Source organism: Pogona vitticeps, chromosome 4, assembly GCF_051106095.1.
Source record: "Pogona vitticeps strain Pit_001003342236 chromosome 4, PviZW2.1, whole genome shotgun sequence".
Classification (NCBI taxonomy): domain Eukaryota; kingdom Metazoa; phylum Chordata; class Lepidosauria; order Squamata; family Agamidae; genus Pogona; species Pogona vitticeps.
The window spans coordinates 212103723-212127015 of NC_135786.1; the positions used below are offsets into that span (position 1 = coordinate 212103723).

The 23293-nt window shown below is 40.9% G+C and overlaps 2 protein-coding genes across 2 annotated transcripts in view; one reads left to right on the forward strand and one right to left on the reverse strand.

Annotated features, from left to right (window-relative positions):
- Nucleotides 1-9971, reverse strand: part of LOC140701254 (RNA-binding protein 12) — a 29554-nt gene extending 19583 nt beyond the window's left edge. The window contains exon 1 of the mRNA XM_078393091.1: nucleotides 4757-9971. Within this exon, the coding sequence (XP_078249217.1) occupies nucleotides 4757-6964 (2208 nt within the window). The 5' untranslated portion in view covers nucleotides 6965-9971. The remainder of the gene's footprint in view (nucleotides 1-4756) is intronic.
- A 4456-nt stretch (nucleotides 9972-14427) lies between these two features.
- On the forward strand, nucleotides 14428-17736 carry LOC144589282 (meckelin-like). The gene is made up of 4 exons (XM_078393595.1): nucleotides 14428-15371; nucleotides 16112-16200; nucleotides 16306-16399; nucleotides 17594-17736. Exons 1-4 carry the CDS (start codon nucleotides 15185-15187, stop codon nucleotides 17695-17697), a joined length of 474 nt encoding a protein of 157 aa, XP_078249721.1. The 5' UTR covers nucleotides 14428-15184; the 3' UTR covers nucleotides 17698-17736.
- Nucleotides 17737-23293: the final 5557 nt, after the last annotated feature.

Sequence of the window (23293 nt, forward strand, 5' to 3'; positions counted from 1 at the left end):
TTTTAGACATGGGGGCCATGTTTAGGACATACATGTTGGTACCCACATCTTAATGGCTTACTATAATTTTACATGTTTATATCTTGAATTTATGTTTTCTCGCTTGTAGATCTTCTTTGCTTTTTAAAAGTCCAGTGTCATAGTGTGGCCAACCACTTGTACGGTGGTGGAAAATAAAGGTCTATGTCAGCCCTATTGCTTAAGGTGTAACCATAGAGGATCATCATCTGTGGTGGCAACAAGAGCACCAAGGTGGAAGTACTGTGTACAAAGCATTGTGCAATTGGTCATGACAGGAACTGTGTGACTGATTGCACAATCAAATTACACAATCTGTGTTGCCTGGGCATAATGTCTGGCAAAGTTATGTCTGTGTAACCTTCCAGTATGCAGCATTACACCATTGAGTCTTTTTCTGGTCACTGAAGAAAAGAAGGAGACACACGAGTCCAAGGCTCTTTGAAATCCTGAACTGTCGTTTACCATCACTTCCTGTGACCTTCTTGGCTTTAGGGAAAATTAGAAATGTACATGATTTGAGGAAGTGTTGGATTTTGAAATCAGTATGAAAACTACAACAGATCATTTTTATAGTAATCTAAGGAAAGTTTCTCTGAAAACTTGTCCTGTTTTTTTAATGATACACAACAAAGGTAAGTACTGTACTAACAAAATAATTTATGCCTCTTTATTTTTTGTATTCCTCTTTTCTATTTTTATATTAAAGCATTTCTTAATTATTGCAAATTTGTACCTTATTTTTAAAAGGCAGCAGTATGAACAACTGGCTTTTGACACATCGGATGTTTTTGGTGGATACTTTAAGTGGGTGAGAAAATGACTTAGGAAGCCAACCAAGAGGACAGTGGTACCTCACAAGACAAATGCTTCAGGCAACGAAAAACTCACAAGATGAAAGCGTCTTGCAAGTTTTGTTGAGCCCCGCAAGACGAAGGTATTTTCATCTTGTGAGGTACATTTTCCCATAGGAATGTATTGAAATTTAATTAATGCGTTCCCATGGGCAAAAAACTCTGAAAAAGCACCATCGGAGCCAAGCCTACAAATGGAAAAAGGCAGGGGGAAAGGGAGGGAAGTTCAAAAATGGTGTTGAGGAAGGCTTGCTAGCACCATTGAAAGACTGCCGGGGGACCTCTGAAAGCAGTGATCACGGTTGCAGGGGACTCCCGCAAGTCCTCCAGTGGTTCTTCCCCAGCTCCCTACCTGGTGACTCTTTCAGAGTTTTTTGCCCATAGGAACACATTAATTAAATTTCAATGGATTCCTATGGGAAAATTCGCCTCACAAGATGAAAATTTCGCAAGATGACAGGTCTCGCAGAACGAATTATTCTCGTCTTGCGAGGCACCATTCTAACACGAGTTGCTAGTGACATAGGTATAAGGTGAGTTCAAATGATTGGACAACTGTTGTTTAGTTGTGCCTGACTTTTCATGATTCCATGGACCAGAGCACGCAAGGCCCTCCTGTCTTCCACTGCCCCCTGGAGTTTGGTTATATTCATGTTGGTTGCTTTAATGACACTGTCCAACCACCTTGTCCTCTGTTGTCCCCTTCTCCTCTTGCCTTCACACTTTCCCAACATCAGGCCTTTCATGAGGCCTTACAAATAACAGAGAAGGGAAACAAAATGCAAGGGAGACAGGGAAAGTTACAGAATATGGAATGCTGACTTCAAAAGAATAGCAAGGAGAGACAAGAGGACCTTCTTAAATGAATAGTGCAAAGAAATAAAGGAAAAGAATAGAAAGGGAAAAAAACAGAGTTCTGTTAAGTGGTCTTATAGACCAGATGGGCAGGGTACAAAACAAACAAAAAATAAATAAATAAAAGAAAATAGGAGATATTAAAGGAACATTTTGTGCAAAGATGGACATGATAAAAGACAAAAATGGTAGGGACCTCACAGAAGCAGAAGACATCAAGAAGAGGTAGCATGAATACAGAGAAGAATTATACCAGAAAGATTTGGATATCCCAGACAACCGAGATAGTGTGTTTGCTGACCATGAGCCAGACATCCTGGAGAATGAAGTCAAGTGGGCCTTAGAAAGCATGGCTAACAACAAGGCCAGTGGAGGTGATGGCATTCTAGTTGAACTATTTAAAACCTTAAAAGATGACACTGTTAAGGCGCTACATTCAATATGCCAGCAAATTTGGAAAACTCAACAGTGGCCAGAGGCCTGGAAAAGATCAGTCTACATCCCAATCCCAAAGAAGGGCAGTGCCAAAAAATGCTCTGACTACCGTACATTTGCACTCATTTCACATGCTACTAAGATTATGGTCAAAATCCATCATGGTAGGTTTCAGCAGTATGTGGACCAAGAATTCCCAGAAGTACAAGCTGGATTTCAAAGGGGCAGAGGAACTAGAAACCAAATTGCCAACATGCACTGGATTATGGAGAAAGCCAGAGAGTTCCAGAAAAACATCTACTTCTGCTTCATTGACTACCGAAAAGCTTCGACTGTGTGGACCACAGCAAACTATGGCGAGTTCTTAAAGAAATGGGAGTGCCTGACCACCTTATCCATCTCCGGAGAAACCTATATGTGGGACAGGAAGCAACAGTTAGAACTGGACATGGAACAACTGATTGGTTCAAAATTGGGAAAGGAGTACGACAAGGCTGTATATTGTCTCCCTGCTTCTTCAACTTATATACAGAACACATCATGCGAAAGGCCGGACTGGATGAATCCCAAGCCGGAATTAAGATTGCTGGAAGAAATATCAACAACCTCAAATATGCAGATGATACGACTCTGATGGCGGAAAGTGAGGAGGAATTAAAGAACCTCTTAATGAGGGTGAAAGAGGAGAGAGCCAAAAATGGTCATTGAATTCACAGAGTACTCTTCACAGGACAAAATAAATAAATATTTTAAAAATTCTTTTATGTTATCTTCCAGAAGCACCAACATTTTCCACTTTTGTAGGGTATAAGCTGTACACTGCAACAGCATGTGTGACCTGAATTTCCATAATATTAATACAGTGGTGCCTCGCACAGCGGGTGCCTCACACAACGATGAATTCACACAACGATGCCTTTTTCTGTTAAATTTGCCGCATCACACAAAGATGTTTCCTATGGGGAATTTTCACACAACGATGCCTCTTTTTCGCACCTGTAAAAGTGTCTTACAATGTTTGGAACCTGTTTTAAATGCTTGCAGTGGTTAGCCCACCTCCTGAAACCTATGCAAACTTATTTTGGTGTTGTTCTGACACTTTGTTAATTTGTGGTGATTATTTGTCTTTCCCCTCATTAAGGAGGGTTAAGGAGGTGGGCTAACCATTGCAAACATTTAAAACAGGCTTCAAACAGTTTAAGGCACTTTTAAATGAGTGAAAAGAGACATCGGAAAGAGCTTTAAAAGGGAAACGGAGATCAAAGAGCTCTTTCCGATGCCCATTTTCGCTCCTGTAAAAGTACTTCGCAAAGCCATTGAAATGCATTAAGTCGGCTTAAATGCATTTCAATTGGGGAACCGGGTTTCACTCAACGATGTTTCCTATGGGGATTTTCCCTCAAGGAAACGGATTAACCGGTTTTCAATGCATTCCTATGGGAAACGGTGTTTCACAGAACGATGTTTCACACAACGTTGATTTTTTTTGGAACCAGCTAACATCTTTGTGCGAGGCACCACTGTATACAGTACAGTGGTGCCTCGACATACAGACATCCCCACTTATGAAAATTTTGAGGTACGGAAAGCTCCAGCCGCAAAATTTTGCTTCTACTTGCGGCCAGAGCTTCCACTTACGAAAGGGAAAAGGCAGGGGTAAAGGGCAGGAAATTTAAATTTACAGTACTATTGGTGGCAAAGAGGCTGCTTCTTTGTAGCTCTTTCACCCCAATGGTTAGGGAAAGGATCTGGTGGCGGTGGCCCAGAGCTGGAAGGCTTGAGCCTCCTGGGTGCTCTGGCAGCAGCTTCAGCTGCCCGGGGTGCTTCGGCTCTTCGCCCCCGGCCACGGTCGCCCAGCGCGAGCAGGCTTGAACTGGCCGGGGTGCTTCAGCTGTTCACCCCCGGGCAAGGTCACCCAGTGCCGGGAGGCTTGAGCTGGCTTGAGATTTATTTTTATTTTTGCAGGCCCAGGGGCTTCCAGTGTTTTATTTTTATTTGGGGGGGGGGTGTATTTTTTCCTTCAGCTGGAACAGATTAAATGGTTTTCAATGCATTCCTATAGGAAATGGTGCTTTGACTTACGGAAATTTCAACCTACGGCCACCGTTCCAATACAGATTAATTCCATAAATTGAGGCACCACTATACTGCTTCTCAGTAGTGTAATTGGGCACTACTGGATACAAATCAGCCAAATATCAATTCATGTCTTTCCATTTATGTACTTTTATTGTAAAACTGAGCTGAAATTATGAAAATGTACTGAACATCATAATGGGCAAGAAGCCAAGAAAACAGACAACATATTATTACATACAACAATAATACAACTTCTAGCTCTGAAATTTAAAATTCTACTGCAACAAAAACCATATTTAGACAAACCACAAACATACACTGCAAGGTCATGCTTTCATGAATTGCCCAGGGATACAGTTCTGTCTGAAAGAACTTAAGACGTCATTCCGACTCCCTCACAATAAAAGACACTAATTTTAGAAGCAGTCATAGCTATTTACAGTGAATTTACTTTTTATATATTTTTCAAGAAATTTAATACCGTAAGCTTTGCTTCCTAAGCATTTTCTCATTTATACCAAGCTCAACCTAATTTTGCACTCGCCAATTGGCCTATCATTAAGTTCATTAACAGCAGCCACTGCCTCATCATAATTTATCAGGGCAACAAGAGCTTCACCAGAAAACATGCCATACTCATTCTGCTGCATAAAAAGAGATTCTGGTATGATCTTGTAGCCATAGAAAAAATCCAGAACTTCATCACGTGAGACTTCCGATGGTATATTCCTTAATTTAATCACTGTGACACGATCTGAGCCACTCCTGAAATCAGAGTCAGCCACAGTATGTCCATCTGGGAAAATTCCAGGAATTCTTTCACCAACATCTGTAAATGTGGGATGGACTCTAACATGATCAGGTGAACAGACTGAATCATCAGGTGGATGTCTGTGATCAGATGGATACTTTAAATCATCAGCTGAATGATTATAATACAATGGATGCTCTACATTTCCCTGCATGGATTCAACCTGAGAATGAAGTTTACCTTTTTTATTTGTGTAGGGATGATCCTGCATCTTTTTATTTAATACTGATGGAACATTGATACCAAACTCTCGCATTTGTTCCTCAGATATGCTTCTCAGGAGTACTTCCGTTCCCAAAAAATGCTTACGATTTAAACTTTCAGCTTTCCGTGCTTCATCTTCAGATCTAAATTTGACTAACGCTTCTCCCAGTCCAGCTCCTTTGTCATCATACAGCAAACGAATATCCCTGTCGTCAATATTAAATCCTGCAAAAAACTTCTGCACTTCAACATTTGTCACATCAAATGGAAAATTTCTTACATATAAACATGTATATGAGCCAGAATGTTGATCTTGATCGTTTTTTCCCCTCCTATGGTAATGTCCCTCTGGTGATCTTGTAGTTTCTGAAGATCCAATTAACTGAAATGCTTCTGTTTTGGAAATGGGGAAAAGGTGAACCTTTTGAGGGTAAAGATGCCACTTGTGATATTTGAGTGCACCCTCATATATTCTGAGTGATTTGAAAGTCACAATTGCATCCCTGCTTCTATGGCTACGTGGCTTTAAGAATACAATCTGATCATCAGAAATATCCAACTCTCCAAAGAATAATCTCAATTCATCCTTATCACCAACAGGTGACAGATTTTGTACACGTACATAGTACTCCCTGTTATGAGATGAAAGAGAATGGGTTGAGCCAGAAAATGGTGAATGAGAACGTGTAGTAACTCTCTTTGGCGAAGACCTGGAATGGGTCCGTACTGCAATCCCTCTTGGTGGAGACCTAGAATAGATCCGTGTTGTAATCTTCCTTGGTGGAGACCGTGAAAGAGTCCGTGCTGTAACCCTCCTTGATGGAGACCTTGAATGGCTCTCTGCTGTAATCCTCCTTGGTGAAGACCGTGAATGAGTCCATGCTGTAACCCTCCTTGATGGAGACCTTGAATGGCTCCGTGCTGTAATCCTCCTTGGTGAAGACCGTGAATGAGTCTGTGCTGTAACCATCCTTGATGGAGACCTTGAATGGCTCCGTGCTGTAATCCTCCTTGGTGAAGACCGTGAATGAGTCCGTGCAGTATTCCTTCTTGATGGAGATCTTGAATGGGTATGTGTCATAATCCTCCCTGATGGAGAACAAGACCTTGAACGAGTGCATGCCATAATTCTCCGTGGAGGAGACCTGGAGTGACTACATGCCATAACCCTCCTTGCAGGAGATTTTGAATGGGTGTATCTTCCTGAGGACTCTCTCCTGGGCTGCTTATAGTTTGCTTGCGCGATCTCCCTACTGCTGTTTCGGGAACCGCTGGAATGGAATTCACGCTGTGAGAAATCCACAGAACTATAGCTAGATTTGTCCACTCCTTTCTTAAGGGCTGCAACTGCATTTGAAAGGCTGCCAACTCCAGAGGCCCCAGGGTTATTAGAACCTGTCCGCCTAGAGCCAGTTACTGTTTCTTTTCCACCACGATCAAATATTTTCCTATTAATTTCTATTATATGCTGCATTTCTGTCTTGCTGCTGAGAAACAATTCGATACGTGAACCCCTGATAGATATTCCTGAATAGCTCATTGCTCGCCGTGCATCTTCATCTGTTGCAAATATGATAAAAGCTTCCCCCTTTTCTCCTCCAATAATATATACACCACCATCAGGGATATTCAATCCTGAGAAGAAATGGCGAATATCCACAGGGCCTGCAACAACAGGAAGCCCCTGTAAACGGATGACTACAGCCATTCTGAGTTCAACCCACAGCAAGCCACCTGTGGATAAAACACACAATAGCAAGACTTTAAGACACTGAAAAAGTACTACACCTCACACTCTACCATTTAAAACAGAAATGTCCACCTTCAACCTAGTATACAAAATCAAAGAATAACTCAACTGAAACCACAAGAAGCCTATTTAATCATAAAGCTTGCTAACAATTATTCATCCTGAAATTCTGAGTGTTCCATCAGCATTCCAAATAATCAAAACAGTTTCAGTAATTCTAACTGGCTCTAATGAAGATAAAGAAATCTTTCACTGCACATATACAGGCCATCACAACTTTTATGAGGATATTAAACCAGAAGTTATCTCTAGTCCTGTGTCTTTGCCAAACGCTCCACTTCTTAACAACCAACGTTAAGCCATCCAGTCCCTATGATGTATCATTTCCTCATGATCTGGACATCCAATCTGTACTTCCTCTCCTGCCACAAGTCTTTCAGAAAGAAATCATCTCAGACAACAGAAGCATTAATGTTTTAGAAGCTTACCTGTTTCTTCCTCAAAGGCCTGATTAAAGTCTGTGAAATCAACTTAACTGTGGAAAGAAAAACATGATTAATGGCCAATAAGTAGGCTTACATATCATGTCTCATTACTGAGGAATATCTTTGACCAATGCCAAGAGTAACCAACTAAAAAAAATTGATGGTTTTATACAAATTTCTGGTCCCAATCCAGACTTCTACAAAACACAAACAAAAAACTCACAAGACATAAATAATGAATTTCAACAAAACAGCATCTTGGCATATCCATTTTGAGAGGATACTCTCCTATTAAAGCTAATTTCAGTAAGCCTTGAAAATAAGCTTGTAATCACTCCTTCAGAGATCCGCATAAAGTTTCTTCAGTGTCCAGAGTTGCTGAAAGGTGGAATCTCACACAAAAAGACAGAAGTGTCCAGGTCTGCTGAAATTCTTTTTCTTGGAAAGACAGTGATCGGATGTTCAGTGGTATGAGTGCTGTATTGTAGACATGTCATATTATTAAAAAAATAATAAATCCAAAAACCAAAAATTCCAGGAAAACATATTAATAGTCTTTCCACTTCTTCCACAAATCTGCCATCACACTACCAATCTACAAAAATTCCTCATAATCTTTCTACTCCATACGCTAGAACACAAACTGTAAAAGCATCACACAATGTACTGTCACATAAAATCTACACAAGATATTTATCAGAACACTCTTCTAACAAGTTCTAAAAAAACAAAGAGGCCATAATGGAAAATAGTGCAGCCCAATCCTCTGCAAGTAAGATCTACTAAGTTCATCAGAACTTACTCTCAAATAAGTACATACAAGATTACAGTGCTAACGTTAAAATAAATGATTCTTTTATATTATATAGAGAAATGCATTTGACACATAGTGTTTCATGAGAATACTGCAACTGCAATACACAGATTGCAAATTTCAAATCATTTTAATTTATTTGGACACTGCACTATATATAGCGCTGAGATAAAATATATACAGTACATATGTTTAAAACCTATCTCAGTGGACTCAATATTAGCCAAGATTTGTTAGGCCATTATCTAATGTAAAACACTACAATCAGTGTGTTATATCTGCTATATTTCCCAGCTGTGTTTTCTTCCTAACTAACCAAAACCCATTTTACAAATTTCAAAAATAGTCAGAGATGTTTAACTCATTACCATGTTGTCCCTGCTATGTTACCTATAGGTAAACCTAAAGGTTCCCCTTGACAATTGCCCAGTCGTGTCTGACTCTAGGGGCCAGTGCTCATCCCTGTTTCTAGGCCATAGAGCCAGCATTTGTCCGTAGACAGTTTCCATGGTCACGTGGCCAGTGCAACTAGACACAGAATGATGTTACCTTCCTACTGCAGTGGTACCTATTTATCTACTTACATTTTCATTCTTTTGAACTGCTAAGTTGGGAGGAGCTGGGACAGGCAAAGGGAGCTCACTCCGTTGCGTGGATTCAAACTGCTGGTCTGACGACCTTGCAGCCCAGAGGCTTTGCAGCTAACCCGCAATGCCACTACGTTCCCCCATGTTACCTATCGCTTGGCGCAATTTAGCCAACACTTATTGCCCACTGTTTATAGTATAAGGAAAGGAAAAGAATATTTAAGAGAGGTCTTAAAAGGTGTGAAATTACACACAGTACACAACCAGTAAGCAAAGTTGTGTGTCAAAAACTTGTGACAGTAAATGCCAGGATATTCTGAATTCCTCTTTAGAATTTTTTTACTTATTCCAAATATTCCTGGGCAAATCAGTTTCCAGAAATACCACAGACAAAAATACAGCAAAGAAAACTGATACTATTTATTGTAAGTATTTCTTTCTACATTTCAGTTCTTTACATTCTAATTTTTTATGCACTTACTTGGGAATAGGACCCACTGAAATCACTAGAGCTTACTTTTGAGCAGGTATGCATAGGATTGGATAGTTAAAATCTGAAACAGCTCTTGAAAAAACAAATAAAATGGTCATGGCAAAAAACCAATAGGTTATGAGCAAAATCCTGTTTGTGCAAGTACAAGATTCCTGCATAAGCATGATAGGAATTATGCAATTCAATTTCATCACCAAATCCACAATACACTACCAGTAGTGTTCCTGGGTTAGCACTCCCACCTCAGGACTATCATCGCTACCACTGACAAAATGGCAAGTTATGTCCATATAGTCATGCAACAAACTTTTGGCTATTATGTTACTGCACTTAGATACTTAATGTCATTTAAATGTAACGATGTATGTGTCCACAGAACAATAACTCCCAATTAAGAAATCCTTAATGCATTTTATTCCCTTGTATGCCTTAGAAAAAGCAAGCAAAAGCAAATGCTTCCATTAAAAAAGCTGCAAATATGCCTATCCTTTAACTGTCCATTACCAGAGTCTACTCTTTCCTAGGAAGTCACAAAGTCAAATCAATCTGCCATCTAGAATGTACAGCATGATAGAACTCAAAGATATCCAGGCATAATGATTTCAGAAACTGTAGTTTTTGTATTTTACCAAATTTTTTGCTTCTTGATCAGTCGAAAGTAGAATACAAACAAAGTGTGATAGATTGCCTTTGCCCACAGACTCACATCCATCCTTTAATGAAACAGAATATTAAAGTTATTGTACTGAATTTTCTCAAAATGAAATGGAACCAAAAAGTACTACAGTGAGTGAGTGAAACTGAAGATACTAGCTACACCTTATCAAAAGAAAGGTAACCTGTTGATACAAAATGTAACACCTGTGGGCCTCTTCAGGTATACCTCCGTAAAAAATGGTAACCTTTCAGGAGTAGTTCTTTTTTGTTGTTCTTAGTATAACAATGTGTTGTTCTCTTTACACTACTGCTAATGCCCTGCTTGAAGGATTTCCACATAAAGCTTTAAACCAAGCATGCGAAATCAGTTAATGTAATCTAGGTACTCTTGTCCACAAGACCCATATCAGTGCTCCGAGAATACGTGGGGAAAGCAGCAACCTAAATATATTTGCAGAACAGATTTTGTGACACCGAGGACGTCCCTGAACGGCTTCGGAAGTTGACAAAGCAGAGTTATTTCTTCTCCACCGCAGCTCGAAAGGAATAACACCGCGCAAAAGAGAACAACGTTAACAACGCTGCAACTTCTTACGAACCAAGCTTCCACACCAGAATAAGCAAGATATCAGCGCGACCACAGTAGCCATCTGGATGGCATTATCACTTCTCCCTAAACTAAAAGCTCTTACATTAGAAACACGGAATAACGGAGTTGGAAGGGCCGCTAAGGCCATCGAGTCCAACCTCGTGCTCAGCGTAGGAATCCCAATCAAAGCAGATCTGACAAGACGGTTGTCCAATTAAATTAAAACCCAGCAGGAATCATCTCGGCCCATATCTCTCTACGCGCGAGCGGGAGCAGCAGAAGGTGCGGGACGAAAAGCGTCGGGCCTGGAAAAGCTCAGAGGCTTCCTGCCGAAGCCACAGACACACACACACACACAAAAGCCCCAAGGACAACACTGCCACGGCCCGGTCACATCCCGCTTGTACTAACCAGGTCCGGGCCGGTACAGAGACCCACCGAGGGCACCCCGGCCCTGCGACTCTCCTCAGGGAAAGAAAGGAACCCAAACCCGGTTACTTTCAAGTTCCTCAGGCCGCATACTTCGGCCCTTTCCCGGGCTTCTTCCCTCCCGGCCCCCTTCGTCCTCCGCTCCCCGGGGCTGCTGACGTGTCTCGCTCGCCCACAGGGCCACCGAAAAACGGACCGCCGCTCCCCTCCGCCAAAGTCACCGGTAGGAGAAACAAAGCGCCGGCCACAGTCTCCCCCCGCCCCCGCCTCAAGAGAGGGCGAACGGTTACCCCCCTCCCCGCGCCCGCCCGGCTGCCCGCAGAAAAAAAACCCACTTCCGCCGACGGTACCAAACACGCATGCCTGAACGGCACCGGAAACTCAGGCCTTCCCCAATCACGTCGGAGTTTAACGACTTCTTCCGGTACCAATGACTTACCCTGAAAACAGCGTTTCAACAAGAAAAACAAAACAAAAAGGGGGGAAAAAGATGTTGGGGCACCTTTAAAGTTAACTGCTATATATTGATTTTGTCTTTATTTATTTTTAATTTAATTTTTATTTGCATACAAAGAGAGTTGAGGCTTCTTTGGAAGATTGAGAGCTTAGTAACTGGGTTCTTGCGCAGCAAAAACAGCTTTTTTCTCCTAGCGTTAGGACTGGAGTGTCAACAGTCGGTTTTCTACACTGTCCTTTCTCAAGGGCTAAAATGCTAACATAAACGTGCATATATTTCACCTTCTCCTGAGGTCATCTAGCAGCAAACCTTGGCACAGTCCTTGCTTTCCAAATAAGTTTCTGATATGGTTCGAACGAAATACTTAGTGATTTCTGGTGAAAGTGCAAGAAGAAAGTGTCAAAGCAGGACTGAAAGTGAACACTGAAAAGAAAAAAATCATGGCTACAAAATTACACAACTTTAATGCTGACAATTTTATTTATTTATAATATTTCTTACTTGCTTTTCTCCTAAGAAAAAATCGAAGGCAGCTTTCATAATTAAAAAACGTGATATGTATTAGTTACGACAGCAATCCTATACATTTAGTACATTATTATCTGGGGTGGGCCTTTGATGTGCATAGAATGTGGATGCGCACAAGTTGTACTCCATTTTACAATCCTCCCTTATCTGCCCCGGATAGGTATTACATGGTACTTCTATATACGCGTCAGTTTTAACGGCTGCTATCTACTTCAATCATCAGTGGGCAGAATACAATGAACATTCTACATGATATACAGCACGTGTTTAGTCGTTTAGTCGTGTCCGACTCTTCGTGACCCCATGGACCAGAGCACGCCAGGCCCTCCTGTCTTCTACTGCCTCCCGGAGTTGTGTCAGGTTCATGTTGGTTGCTTCGCAGACACTGTCCAGCCATCTCATTCTCGGTCGTCCCCTTCTCCTCTAGCCATCACACCTTCCTAACATCAAGGTTTTTTCCAAGGACTCTTTTCTTCTCATGAGATGGCCAAAGTACTGGAGCCTCAGCTTCAGGATCTGTCCTTCAAGTGAGCATTCAGGGTTGATTTCCTTTAGAACTGATAGGTTTGTTCTCCTTGCAGTCCAGGGGATTCTCAAGAGCCTCCTCCAGCACCACAATTCAAAGGCATCAATTCTCCGGCGGTCTGCTTTCTTTATGGTCCAGCTCTCACTTCCATACATCACGACAGGAAAAACCATAGCTTTGACTATTCGGACTTTTGTTGGCAAGGTGATGTCTCTGCTTTTCAAGATGCTGTCAAGATTTGTCATCGCTTTCCTCCCAAGAAGAAGGCGCCTTTTAATTTCAGGGCTGCTGCCTCCATCTGCAGTGATCATGGAGCCCAGGAAGATAAAATTTGACACTGCCTCCATATCTTCCCCTTCTATTTCCCAGGAGGTGATGGGGCCAGTGGCCATGATCTTAGTTTTTTTGATGTTGAGTTTCAGACCGTTTTTTGCACTGTCCTCTTTCACTCTCATTACAAGGTTCTTTAATTCCTCCTCACTTTCTGCCATCAGAGTGGTATCATCTGCATATCGGAGGTTGTTGATATTTCTTCCGGCAATCTTAATTCCGGCTTGGGTTTCTTCCAGTCCAGCCTTCCGCATGATGTATTCTGCATATAAGTTAAATAAGCTGGGGGACAATATACAGCCTTGCCGTACTCCTTTCCCAATTTTGAACCACTCAGTTGTTCCATGACCAGTTCTAACTGTTGCTTCCTGTCCCACATATAGGTTTCTCAGGAGACAGATAAAGTGGTCAGGCACTCCCATTTCTTTAAGAACTTGCCATAGTTTGCTGTGGTCCACACAGTCAAAGGCTTTCGCATAGTCAATGAAGCAGAAGTAGATATTTTTCTGGAACTCTCTGGCTTTCTCCATAATCCAGCACAAGTTAGCAATTTGGTCTCGAGTTCCTCTGCCTCTTCGGAATCCAGCTTGTACTTCTGGGAGTTCTCGGTCCACATACTGCTGAAGCCTACCTTGTAGGATTTTGAGCATAACCTTGCTAGCGTGCGAAATGAGTGCAATTGTACGGTAGTTGGAGCATTCTTTGGCACTGCCTTTCTTTGGGATTGGGATGTAGACTGATCTTTTCCAATCCTCTGGCCACTGTTGAGTTTTCCAAACTTGCTGGCATATTGAATGTAGCACCTTAACAGCATCATCTTTCAAGATTTTAAATAGTTCAACTGGAATGCCATCACCTCCACTGGCCTTGTTGTTAGCCAGGCTTTCTAAGGCCCACTTGACTTCGCTCTCCAGGATGTCTGGCTCAAGGTCAGCAACTCCATTGTCTGGGTTGTCCGGGATATCCAAATCTTTCTGATATAATTCCTCTGTGTATTCTTGCCACCTCGTCTTGACGTCTTCTGCTTCTGTTAGGTCCTTCCCATTTTTGTCTTTTATCATGTTCATCTTTGCGCAAAATGTTCCTCTAGTATGTCCAATTTTCCTGAACAGATCTCTGGTCTTTCCTTTTCTGTTATCTTCCTCTATTTCTTTGCATTGTTCATTTAAGAAGGCACTCTTGTCTCTCCTTGCTATTCTTTGGAAGTCTGCATTCAAGTTTCTGTAATTTTCCCTATCTCCCTTGCATTTTGCTTCCCTTCTCCTCTCTGCTATTTCTAAGGCCTCGTTGGACAGCCACTTTGCTTTCTTGCATTTCTCTCTCTTAATCACATCTCTCTCTTAATCATGCTAATTTTTTTGTTTATTTTGCTGCAACAAACTCTTTCGCTTAGCGGTTTACTATCTGAGAGGGGTTTTAAACCGAGTGCTATGCCTAGAATTGTGACGGCAAGAGGAGAAGGGGAGGACAGAGGACGAGATGGTTACGGAATGTCATCGAAGATACCAACAGCAATTTGACACAATTCCGGGAGGCAGTGGAAGACAGGAGGGCCTGGCGTGCTCTGGTCCATGGGGTCATGAAGAGTCGGACACGACTTAACGACTAACATGTCCTGAATCCATTTTCGATTTTGCTTTACCTTTTTTTAGTGTAGTACTTGTGTGATTCTTTTAAAATATTTGTATACTTACTGTTTTTAATTTTTCAGTATTGGCTTTTAAAGGCCACCTTGCGCTCGTTTTAAGCAGAAAGCCAATATAAAAATATTTAAAGTAAATAAATAAGATTACGTTTCTAGATATCCATTTCTGCCCCATGCAACCAACAATAACCTTTGAATACCCTATGTTTCTGTTTATATCTGGCAAAAGCAGCTTACAATCCAAAAATGAAAAAAAAACGTGTTGCCCATAGTCGACAGCCACCAGGCTGGATAATATCTTCACTGGGGCACAAAAATGTCAAATACTGTACTTAACAATAATATTCTAATCTAAAGGAAGCCATGGCCTTGGGCAGTCAAGAGCCAAACAGAGGATATTGTCACACAGTGATAATACCGCCATAACGCAGATGCCTTGACAGCAGAGGCGAGCAGCCGTTCAATAAATGTACTATTAATCCCTCGACCTCTGTTTTATTGGACGGGAGAGTGGTTAATATTAACCCCTCTGGCTTTCCGTAGGCACAAGCCTCGGGGACCGCCCCTCCAAACCAGTGAAGGGAGCGTTCGTTGGTTACTTCGCCGCAGAATGGGGCGGGATTAAGGACTCAGTAACCATGGCGACGGGGAGGCGCTGGCTCGACATGGCGCTGCTCTTGCTTCCCCTGAGCGCTGGACTTTCGGGCACCCCGGGCTTCTTCCTCCCCTTGCGCCGGCCTCAGGGTTGCGGTGAATCGCAGTACTTCGATATCGCCAACTTGTCGTGCGGGCAGTGCGGAGCCTTCCAAAGACAAAGTACTTCGGGTGAGGCCACTGAGGCGGCCGGGACTCCGGTTGGTCCTCCTCCTGCCCGTCAGACGTCCCCTCTCGCCCGGTGCCTCTGAAGGGAACCAGCCACTGCTGCCCCGTGGGGTGGGGAGGGGACCTTTTGTGGAGACCAGGTCTCCTTCAGAGGCTTGGATACCTTCATCCGCCATCATCCTTCCCTCCCGAGTAGGACGGAGGTGGCAGAAGCACTGCTCACTCGCAGCACGGTCCGTTGTAGGAGAGGGTTGGCAGGCTGGGACCTCTCCCTCTCCCGACGCTTCAGGACTTCAGCTTTCATGATACCGCGCCAATTCTCATTATTAATTCTTACTCTTTACTATCGCCGTCTTCCCTACTTTAGGGGGAGAAAACCCTATGCTTTGTGGAAGTAGCTTGGAAGTCCCCATCACGCTCATTGGTATTTCTTTCTTAAACGTATATTTTAGGCGAGGTTGCGTGTGATGGGGGCCTCTCTCATTGAGCTTCGTATTGGAGGCTGGGGTTTGAACCCAGATCTCATTCCTGCTCCTGTGTGGTGCCAAGTCGCCTTTGACTTAAGGCAACCGTGTGAAAGAATGACCTTTATCACCCAGATCTCTTCAGAGTTCATCAGTTAGCAAGGAACCGGACAGAGGCACAAAGTCATGACCCTTCTAGGAAACTTACAGTACTTTAATACAGTATTACTAGAACAAACCTAGTTGTAGCTAAAATAACAAGCTGTTGCATAATTTCAGGTACCTCCTGCACGTGTCTGCCAGGATACAAGACAGTTTCTGATCAGGGTGGATCTTCTATCTCCTGTGAGAAATGTCCAGAAATCATGGTAACTGATTCATGTGTAATAAATCAAAACATTTTTATAAGTAAATTATAGGTGCAATATTTTTCAGTGAATGTAGTGATTTATTTTAAAAAATTGTTTGTTTAGAGTGGAGTTACTCAAGATGGATGGCAATGCATTTCTTGCCCTAGTGACCTAACTGCTGAAGGAAAATGTAAATGCCCTGTTAATGAGATTTTAGGTAAGATTTCTGAGAAGTTACTTGCCAGTGTCTGATTTTTCCTTATAGAGAATTTTATGTTGAGCATGTGCTATGGGTTGTATCCAGAGTTTTCATTCCACAAATTTCAGGAACTCCCAGACACAGAAAATGAGTTTTGCACACAGAGGTAGTCCTGCTGTTAAAATGCAGTCCTGTATCTTTGATTTGTCCATAAGAAATGCCAAGAGAAACAGGATACTGTATAGTTATTGTACCATTGGTGTTTTAGCTAAAATGAAAAATGCCATCATACAACCAATAATAGAGTAGTAATAAGAGTAAAAAAGTACCAGTATAAATTTAAGAGCACTTTCGGGTGCTATAAGAAGCCTGGCTTATCAGAGATGATTACTCACAGGAATAGTTAAACCATAGAGCTTCCTCTATGGTTTGCAGGTTGTAGTGTCTGAAACTGGTGCTCTGGCTTGTCTCCTTCATCCTTCATCAATAAGCCACCCCCCCAAAAAAAACAGACAAACTGGGTTGTTGACTTGGCTTTCTAAGGGAAAGATAAATCACAGTACCAGGTTATAATCTCAAGAGAACAACCAACAGGTAAAAGGTGTTTGGTTTGTTTTGGCAGTGGTCCTCAACCTTTTTGGGGCTGCGGACCGGTTGGGGGGAACGTGATCCATGTGGGGGGGAACCCCCGCACAAGCGCGGTGGGCATGTTATGCCCGGGGCACGTATTGCACCTGCGGGGGGGGGGCGTGTCGCACTCATGCACATGCGCAGCATGCCCCCCCCACGTGAGCATGTCTCGCCTTCCATGCATGTGAGGGAGAGTGGAGATCCGCACCCGCTTCCTGGTTCTGCCAAGCCCACAGACCAGCACTGGGCTGCGGACTGGATTTGTCAACCCCTGTGTTTTGGTGCACTTCCGCTTATCAGAAAAGACGAAAGTTCATATTTTAGCCTATTGGTAAATGAAATGCCATTGAATTTCTTTATGTTGTCAAACAAGAGGTCTGTCTTACTCAACACTATCAAATCTAGATAGAATTGCTTTCCAAGGCTTTACACTGGGATCTTCCTTTGATCGGATAAATTTCTAATGTTTGTCAACAAAAACTGGCTTCTGTAAAATTGCTCTTAAATACTGAATTTCTGAATACCTGCAGAGATAAAATGAAATATTGACCTGCTATTTCTTTACATTCCTTTTTTTACCAGTGGAAAGAGACACTAATGGTGCATTGCTAAAAACTGCATTATGTGTTCAGTGTAATGGAAACGAGCAGTCATTTACTACTCCAAATGCATTAAATAATAGGTAAGGCGTTTTGGAGGAGTCTATATAGTTTTCAGAAAGGCGCTTGATTAATGTTTATTTACTCACATTGAAATATAGCAAACCAAAAGTAAAGATAACTGATAAAAATTTACAAAATGTTGTGATCAGTTTCAAAGTTTGCATAGCATCCATGTGTTTTAAAATGATACTATACTATTTGAGATACAGATTATTTCACAGGTATTTGAGATAATTTATTGTCACAATTCATTAAACTGGGGAAGAATCATGCAAATATACTATTTCTTTCCACTATGCTTAGGCATGACAAGGCTGCTTTGTTGAATCCTGTATTTGTCATTGTTTTAGACATGGGGGCCATGTTTAGGACATACATGTTGGTACCCACATCTTAATGGCTTACTATAATTTTACATGTTTATATCTTGAATTTATGTTTTCTCGCTTGTAGATCTTCTTTGCTTTTTAAAAGTCCAGTGTCATAGTGTGGCCAACCACTTGTACGGTGGTGGAAAATAAAGGTCTATGTCAGCCCTATTGCTTAAGGTGTAACCATAGAGGATCATCATCTGTGGTGGCAACAGTAGCACCAAGGTGGAAGTACTGTGTACAAAGCATTGTGCAATTGGTCATGACAGGAACTGTGTGATTGATTGCACAATCAAATTACACAATCTGTGTTGCCTGGGCATAATGACTGGCAAAGTTATGTCTGTGTAACCTTGCAGTATGCAGCATTACACCATTGAGTCTTTTTCTGGCCACTGAAGAAAAGAAGGAGACACACGAGTCCAAGGCTCATTGAAATCCTGAATTGTCGTTTACCATCACTTCCTGTGACCTTGGCTTTAGGGAAAATTAGAAATGTACATGATTTGAGGAAGTGTTGGATTTTGAAATCAGTATGAAAACTACAACAGATCATTTTTATAGTAATCTAAGGAAAGTTTCTCTGAAAACTTGTCCTGTTTTTTTAATGATACACAACAAAGGTAAGTACTGTACTAACAAAATAATTTATGCCTCTTTATTTTTTTATTCCTCTTTTCTATTTTTATATTAAAGCATTTCTTAATTATTGCAAATTTGTACCTTATTTTTAAAAGGCAGCAATATGAACAACTGGCTTTTGACACATTGGATGTTTTTGGTGGATACTTTAAGTGGGTGAGAAAATGACTTAGGAAGCCAACCAAGAGGACAGTGGTACCTCACAAGACGAATGCTTCAGGCAACGAAAAACTCACAAGATGAAAGCGTCTTGCAAGTCTTGTTGAGCCCTGCAAGACGAAGATATTATCATCTTGTGAGGTACATTTTCCCATAGGAATGTATTGAAATTTAATTAATGCGTTCCCATGGGCAAAAAACTCTGAAAAAGCACCATCGGAGCTGACAGAGGTGCTGCGTTACCAGACTACGCCAGGGGGCGTAATGGTGAAGTGAACTGCTCAGAGATGAAACCAAACAGACACTGTTGTAGTGTTGAAAGTATTATTTACATTAAAGTCCATATATACAGGGGTAAATACAGCTTCTCTTGGTCTTTATACAGTCCTGGTCATTCACAGTAGTTCTTCAGTTAGCAATGGTAAATTACAGTTTCAGTAACCAAAGATTGTTACCACTATAAATAGTCCAGCATCCACGAAGTCTTCTCCTCTCACCACGGAGATAGTCTTCTCCAGGACCTTCTTCTTGCAATATGGCAAGTCTTCATCCAACGATGCAGAACATACAGCTCTCAGCAACACGATCACCAGCAACACAACAGTACAACCACCCAAACTATCCAACAGTTTGTCTCTGCAAGCTTGGCTAGTTTTATCCTTGGTTCAACCAGTCAAATTGGTTGTCCCACAGCTGTCTTAATTAACCCAGCTGTGTTCCTTTGTTACATGCTGCTTTACTAAATCCTGATCCTGTTACAACTTATACACTGAATTGCAATGAACAATTCCCTAGGTTGACTTTGAGACCTGTCAATCTCCTCCAATTGTTTATAGCAATTCTGCAACATATGTATCTTACATAGTACATTGCCTTGAACATATACAGAGTTCCTTTTTACATTCATATACATTATATCATTCCCAACATTTCACATGCTTTGTTATGTTTAGTTGGCCCCAATACTTTAGTCAAACAATCAGCTTTATTATTTTCTGTTCCACAGTATACCAGTTCAATTAAACCATTCTCTATGCTTTGCTTTACATTTTGGTATCTGATATCTGTGTGTTTAGATCTGCTTCTTACATTTGGTGAGTTTGCCATCTGTATGGCAGCTTGATTATCTTCAAAAACTTTTATTTGATATTTTATATTCACACCCAGATCTTGTGCTAATTGTTTATAGAAAACTAGATCTGTACACAATTCAGATAATGCTGCATACTCAGATTCGGCAGAAGACAATGATATAAATTTCTGTCTAGCTGTCTTCCAGCTTATCAAACTTTCTCCCAAATGCACAGTCATGCCTGATGTTGATCTTCTGGTTGTTAAATCACTCCCATAATTTGCATCGGCATAAGCAGTAATAGCCAGTTCTCCCACTGGTTCTAAATTTAGCTTTTTATTTTGTGCCTCCTTTAAATATCTAAGTACTCTTTTTGCTGATTGCATGTGCCTTTCATTCGGCTTGCTCACATTCCTAGATAGCAAGTTTACAGCTATAGAGATGTCTGGCCTTGACCATCTGCTCAAATATAGTAAGCTGCCTACCAGTGACCTATATACATCAATATCACAATCTGGGCCATTAATATCTTCTTTCCCAAACTCTATGTTCATTGGAGTTGCTGCACCTTTACAATCCTCCATCTTATACTGTTTTAGGAGTTTTAATATTTTGCTCTTTTGTGCTATTTTAAATCCTTTCTCACTTCTTTCTATCTCTACTCCCAAGTAGTTACTTATTTCTCCCAAATCTCTCAATTTGTAGTGTCTTTTTAACATTTGGATTACTTCTTCAGCCTCTTTCTTATCTTTGGTAAATATGGCTAAATCATCCACAAATACTAATATTATAGCTTGTGTTCTCTCATTTATAAATAAACAAGGGTCAGCCTTTCCTTGCACAAAACCATTATCTTTTAAAGTTTTGGTTAAATGTTGGTTCCATTCATGGCCACTTTGTCTGAGACCATATAGACTTTTTTTCAATATCCAACATTTACCTTCATTTTCAATACCTGGTGGAATTTCCATATAAATTGTGTGTTTCAGGTCAGCATATAAGTAGGCTGTTTCTATATCAACATGCCTGGTCATGAGATTATGCTTGGCTGCATAGGTTAAAGCAAATCTCAGTGTCTCTGGTCTTAGAGCCGGGGCAAAAACTTGATCATAGTCGTTTGAAGTTTGTGCATACCCTTTTGCCACTAACCTTGCTCTATACCTCACATTTCCATCGGCATCCACCTTCCTTTTAAATACCCATCTGGAACCAATTACTTTTGATTTTTCAGGCAGTTTCACCTCCTCATAAACTTTCAGTTGTTTTAATGAATTTAACTCCTTCTCCATTGCCTCTTTCCATTTTATTTGTTCCTGCTCAGGCATATTACATATATCATCATATGTCTCTGGTTCAGCCACATTGAGACAGTAATAGGTCTCAGGCTTGTACCTGTCTGGAGTTTTTCTCTCTCTGCTAGACCTCCTAGGTAATTCTCTGTCCTCCTCGAGAGTTTCCCTCCTTTCTGAGTTGGATGGAATTTCTTTATCTGTTTGCATTTCCTCAGGTTCTACCTCTTCTTTTATTTCTTGCTCTGATTGAGAGTCACTATCCTCTCCACTATCTTCACTACTTTCATTCCTTTCATGCAATTTAATTATTGTTTCTGGGGGTTTACATATTTTGTCCCAGTTACTGTGCTCATTAAAAGAAGCACTGCTACTTATTACAAGTTTGTTGGTATTTGGCAACCCAAACCTAAATGCTCTCTTATTTTGTTGGTATCCAAGGAAATACATCAACCTGGCTTTCTTCTCTCCCTTTCTCCTTATTTCTTTTGGGATGTGAACCCATGCAGGAGATCCAAATACGTGTAAAAATTTTAAATTTGGTTTTCTCCCAGTCCAAACTGTGTAGGGTATGTTGTTTATTCCACTGTGCCAAAGAATATTAATATAAAAATTCGCACAAAGTGTAGCTTCACCCCAATATTTCTCTGATAGATTACTCCCCCTAATCATTGCCTCAGCCATATTCTGCAGAGTTTGGCCCCTTCTTTCAATAAAGGCATTCTGAGTAGGTGTATAGGGAGCAGCTCTTCTGTGAGTAATACCATTTTTCTTTAATATTGCTTGAAATTTGGCATTTGTAAACTCTGTTCCATTGTCAGTTTGTACCACCTTAACCTTTTTCCCTGTTTTGCGCTCTACAAATTTGAGCCATTTTTCAAACTCTACATGTACTGCACTTTTATCTTTCATGAGATAGCAGTATCCAAACCTGGACTTTTGGTCTTGGATAGAGAGAATGTATCTAGCTCCTCCTAATGATGCACTTTTGGGTCCAATTACATCAACTGACACCAAATCTAATATATTTTTCACTTGTACATCACTATGTTTCATTATAGGAGCTTTCTTACTCTTGGCTAATTGGCAAGCTTGACAATTCACATATTCACTGCATTGCTTTAAATTAACTCCTACTGAGTTTTCAGTTGTTTTTCTCAATGTTTTGTAGTTTGCATGTCCTAGTCTTTGATGCCATAAATGAATACAATCTTTGTGTATACATTTGTTTTCATAGACATTGTTAGCCTTAGTGCAGTTTAGTCTATATAAATTATTTCTAGCATAACAATTCAATTTTTCATTGTTCTTGCTAGTTATTACACATTTCTCCTCATAGAAAGTGCTAACAAACCCATTCTTTGCTAATGAACTCACAGAAAGTAAATTATGTTTCAAATTTGGAACATGTAAAACATCTATTGGTCTAGCAATATAAGGCAATTTCACTTTACCTTTTCCCAGTACCTTAGCACTAACACCATTTGCTAAGCATACTTGTTGGTTGGATACAGGTTGGTAGTTAAATATTAGCTGTTTACTCTTACACATGCTGGCAGTTGCTCCAGAGTCGACAATCCACTCTTCTCCCTGTTCAGAGTTATAAATTTCCTCAGTCAGGCTTAGTGTTTCTCTCTTGCGTCTGGTTTGTTTTTCTTTTCCTTTCTTAAATTTACAGTCTTTCATCAGATGTTTTCTTGAGCCACAGGAAAAACAGCGTTTTCCAGAATGAATGCTTGCAGCTGTATCCCCCTCCTCCTCACTTTCTTTCAGCTTATCACGGTGATTAGTGAGTTTGGAGTCTCGGAGCTGTTTGTTATCTTTTCTCTTTTGTTCTTCTTCCAACAGTTTGCTAGTTATATTAATTACTGTTAGCTCTGCTTGAGGAAGAATTTCTAAATTGGTCACCAGCTGATCATATGACTCATCTAATGAAGACAGGATAATAAATGCTTCTTGTATTTCTGTAAATGTGATGTTCTTTTCTCGTAAGTCCATCAACATTGACTTCATTGCCTCTAAATGTTGAAGCATACACCCTCCAGCTTGCAGTCTAGTTCGGAAAAGTTTTCTGGCAATTTGAATCT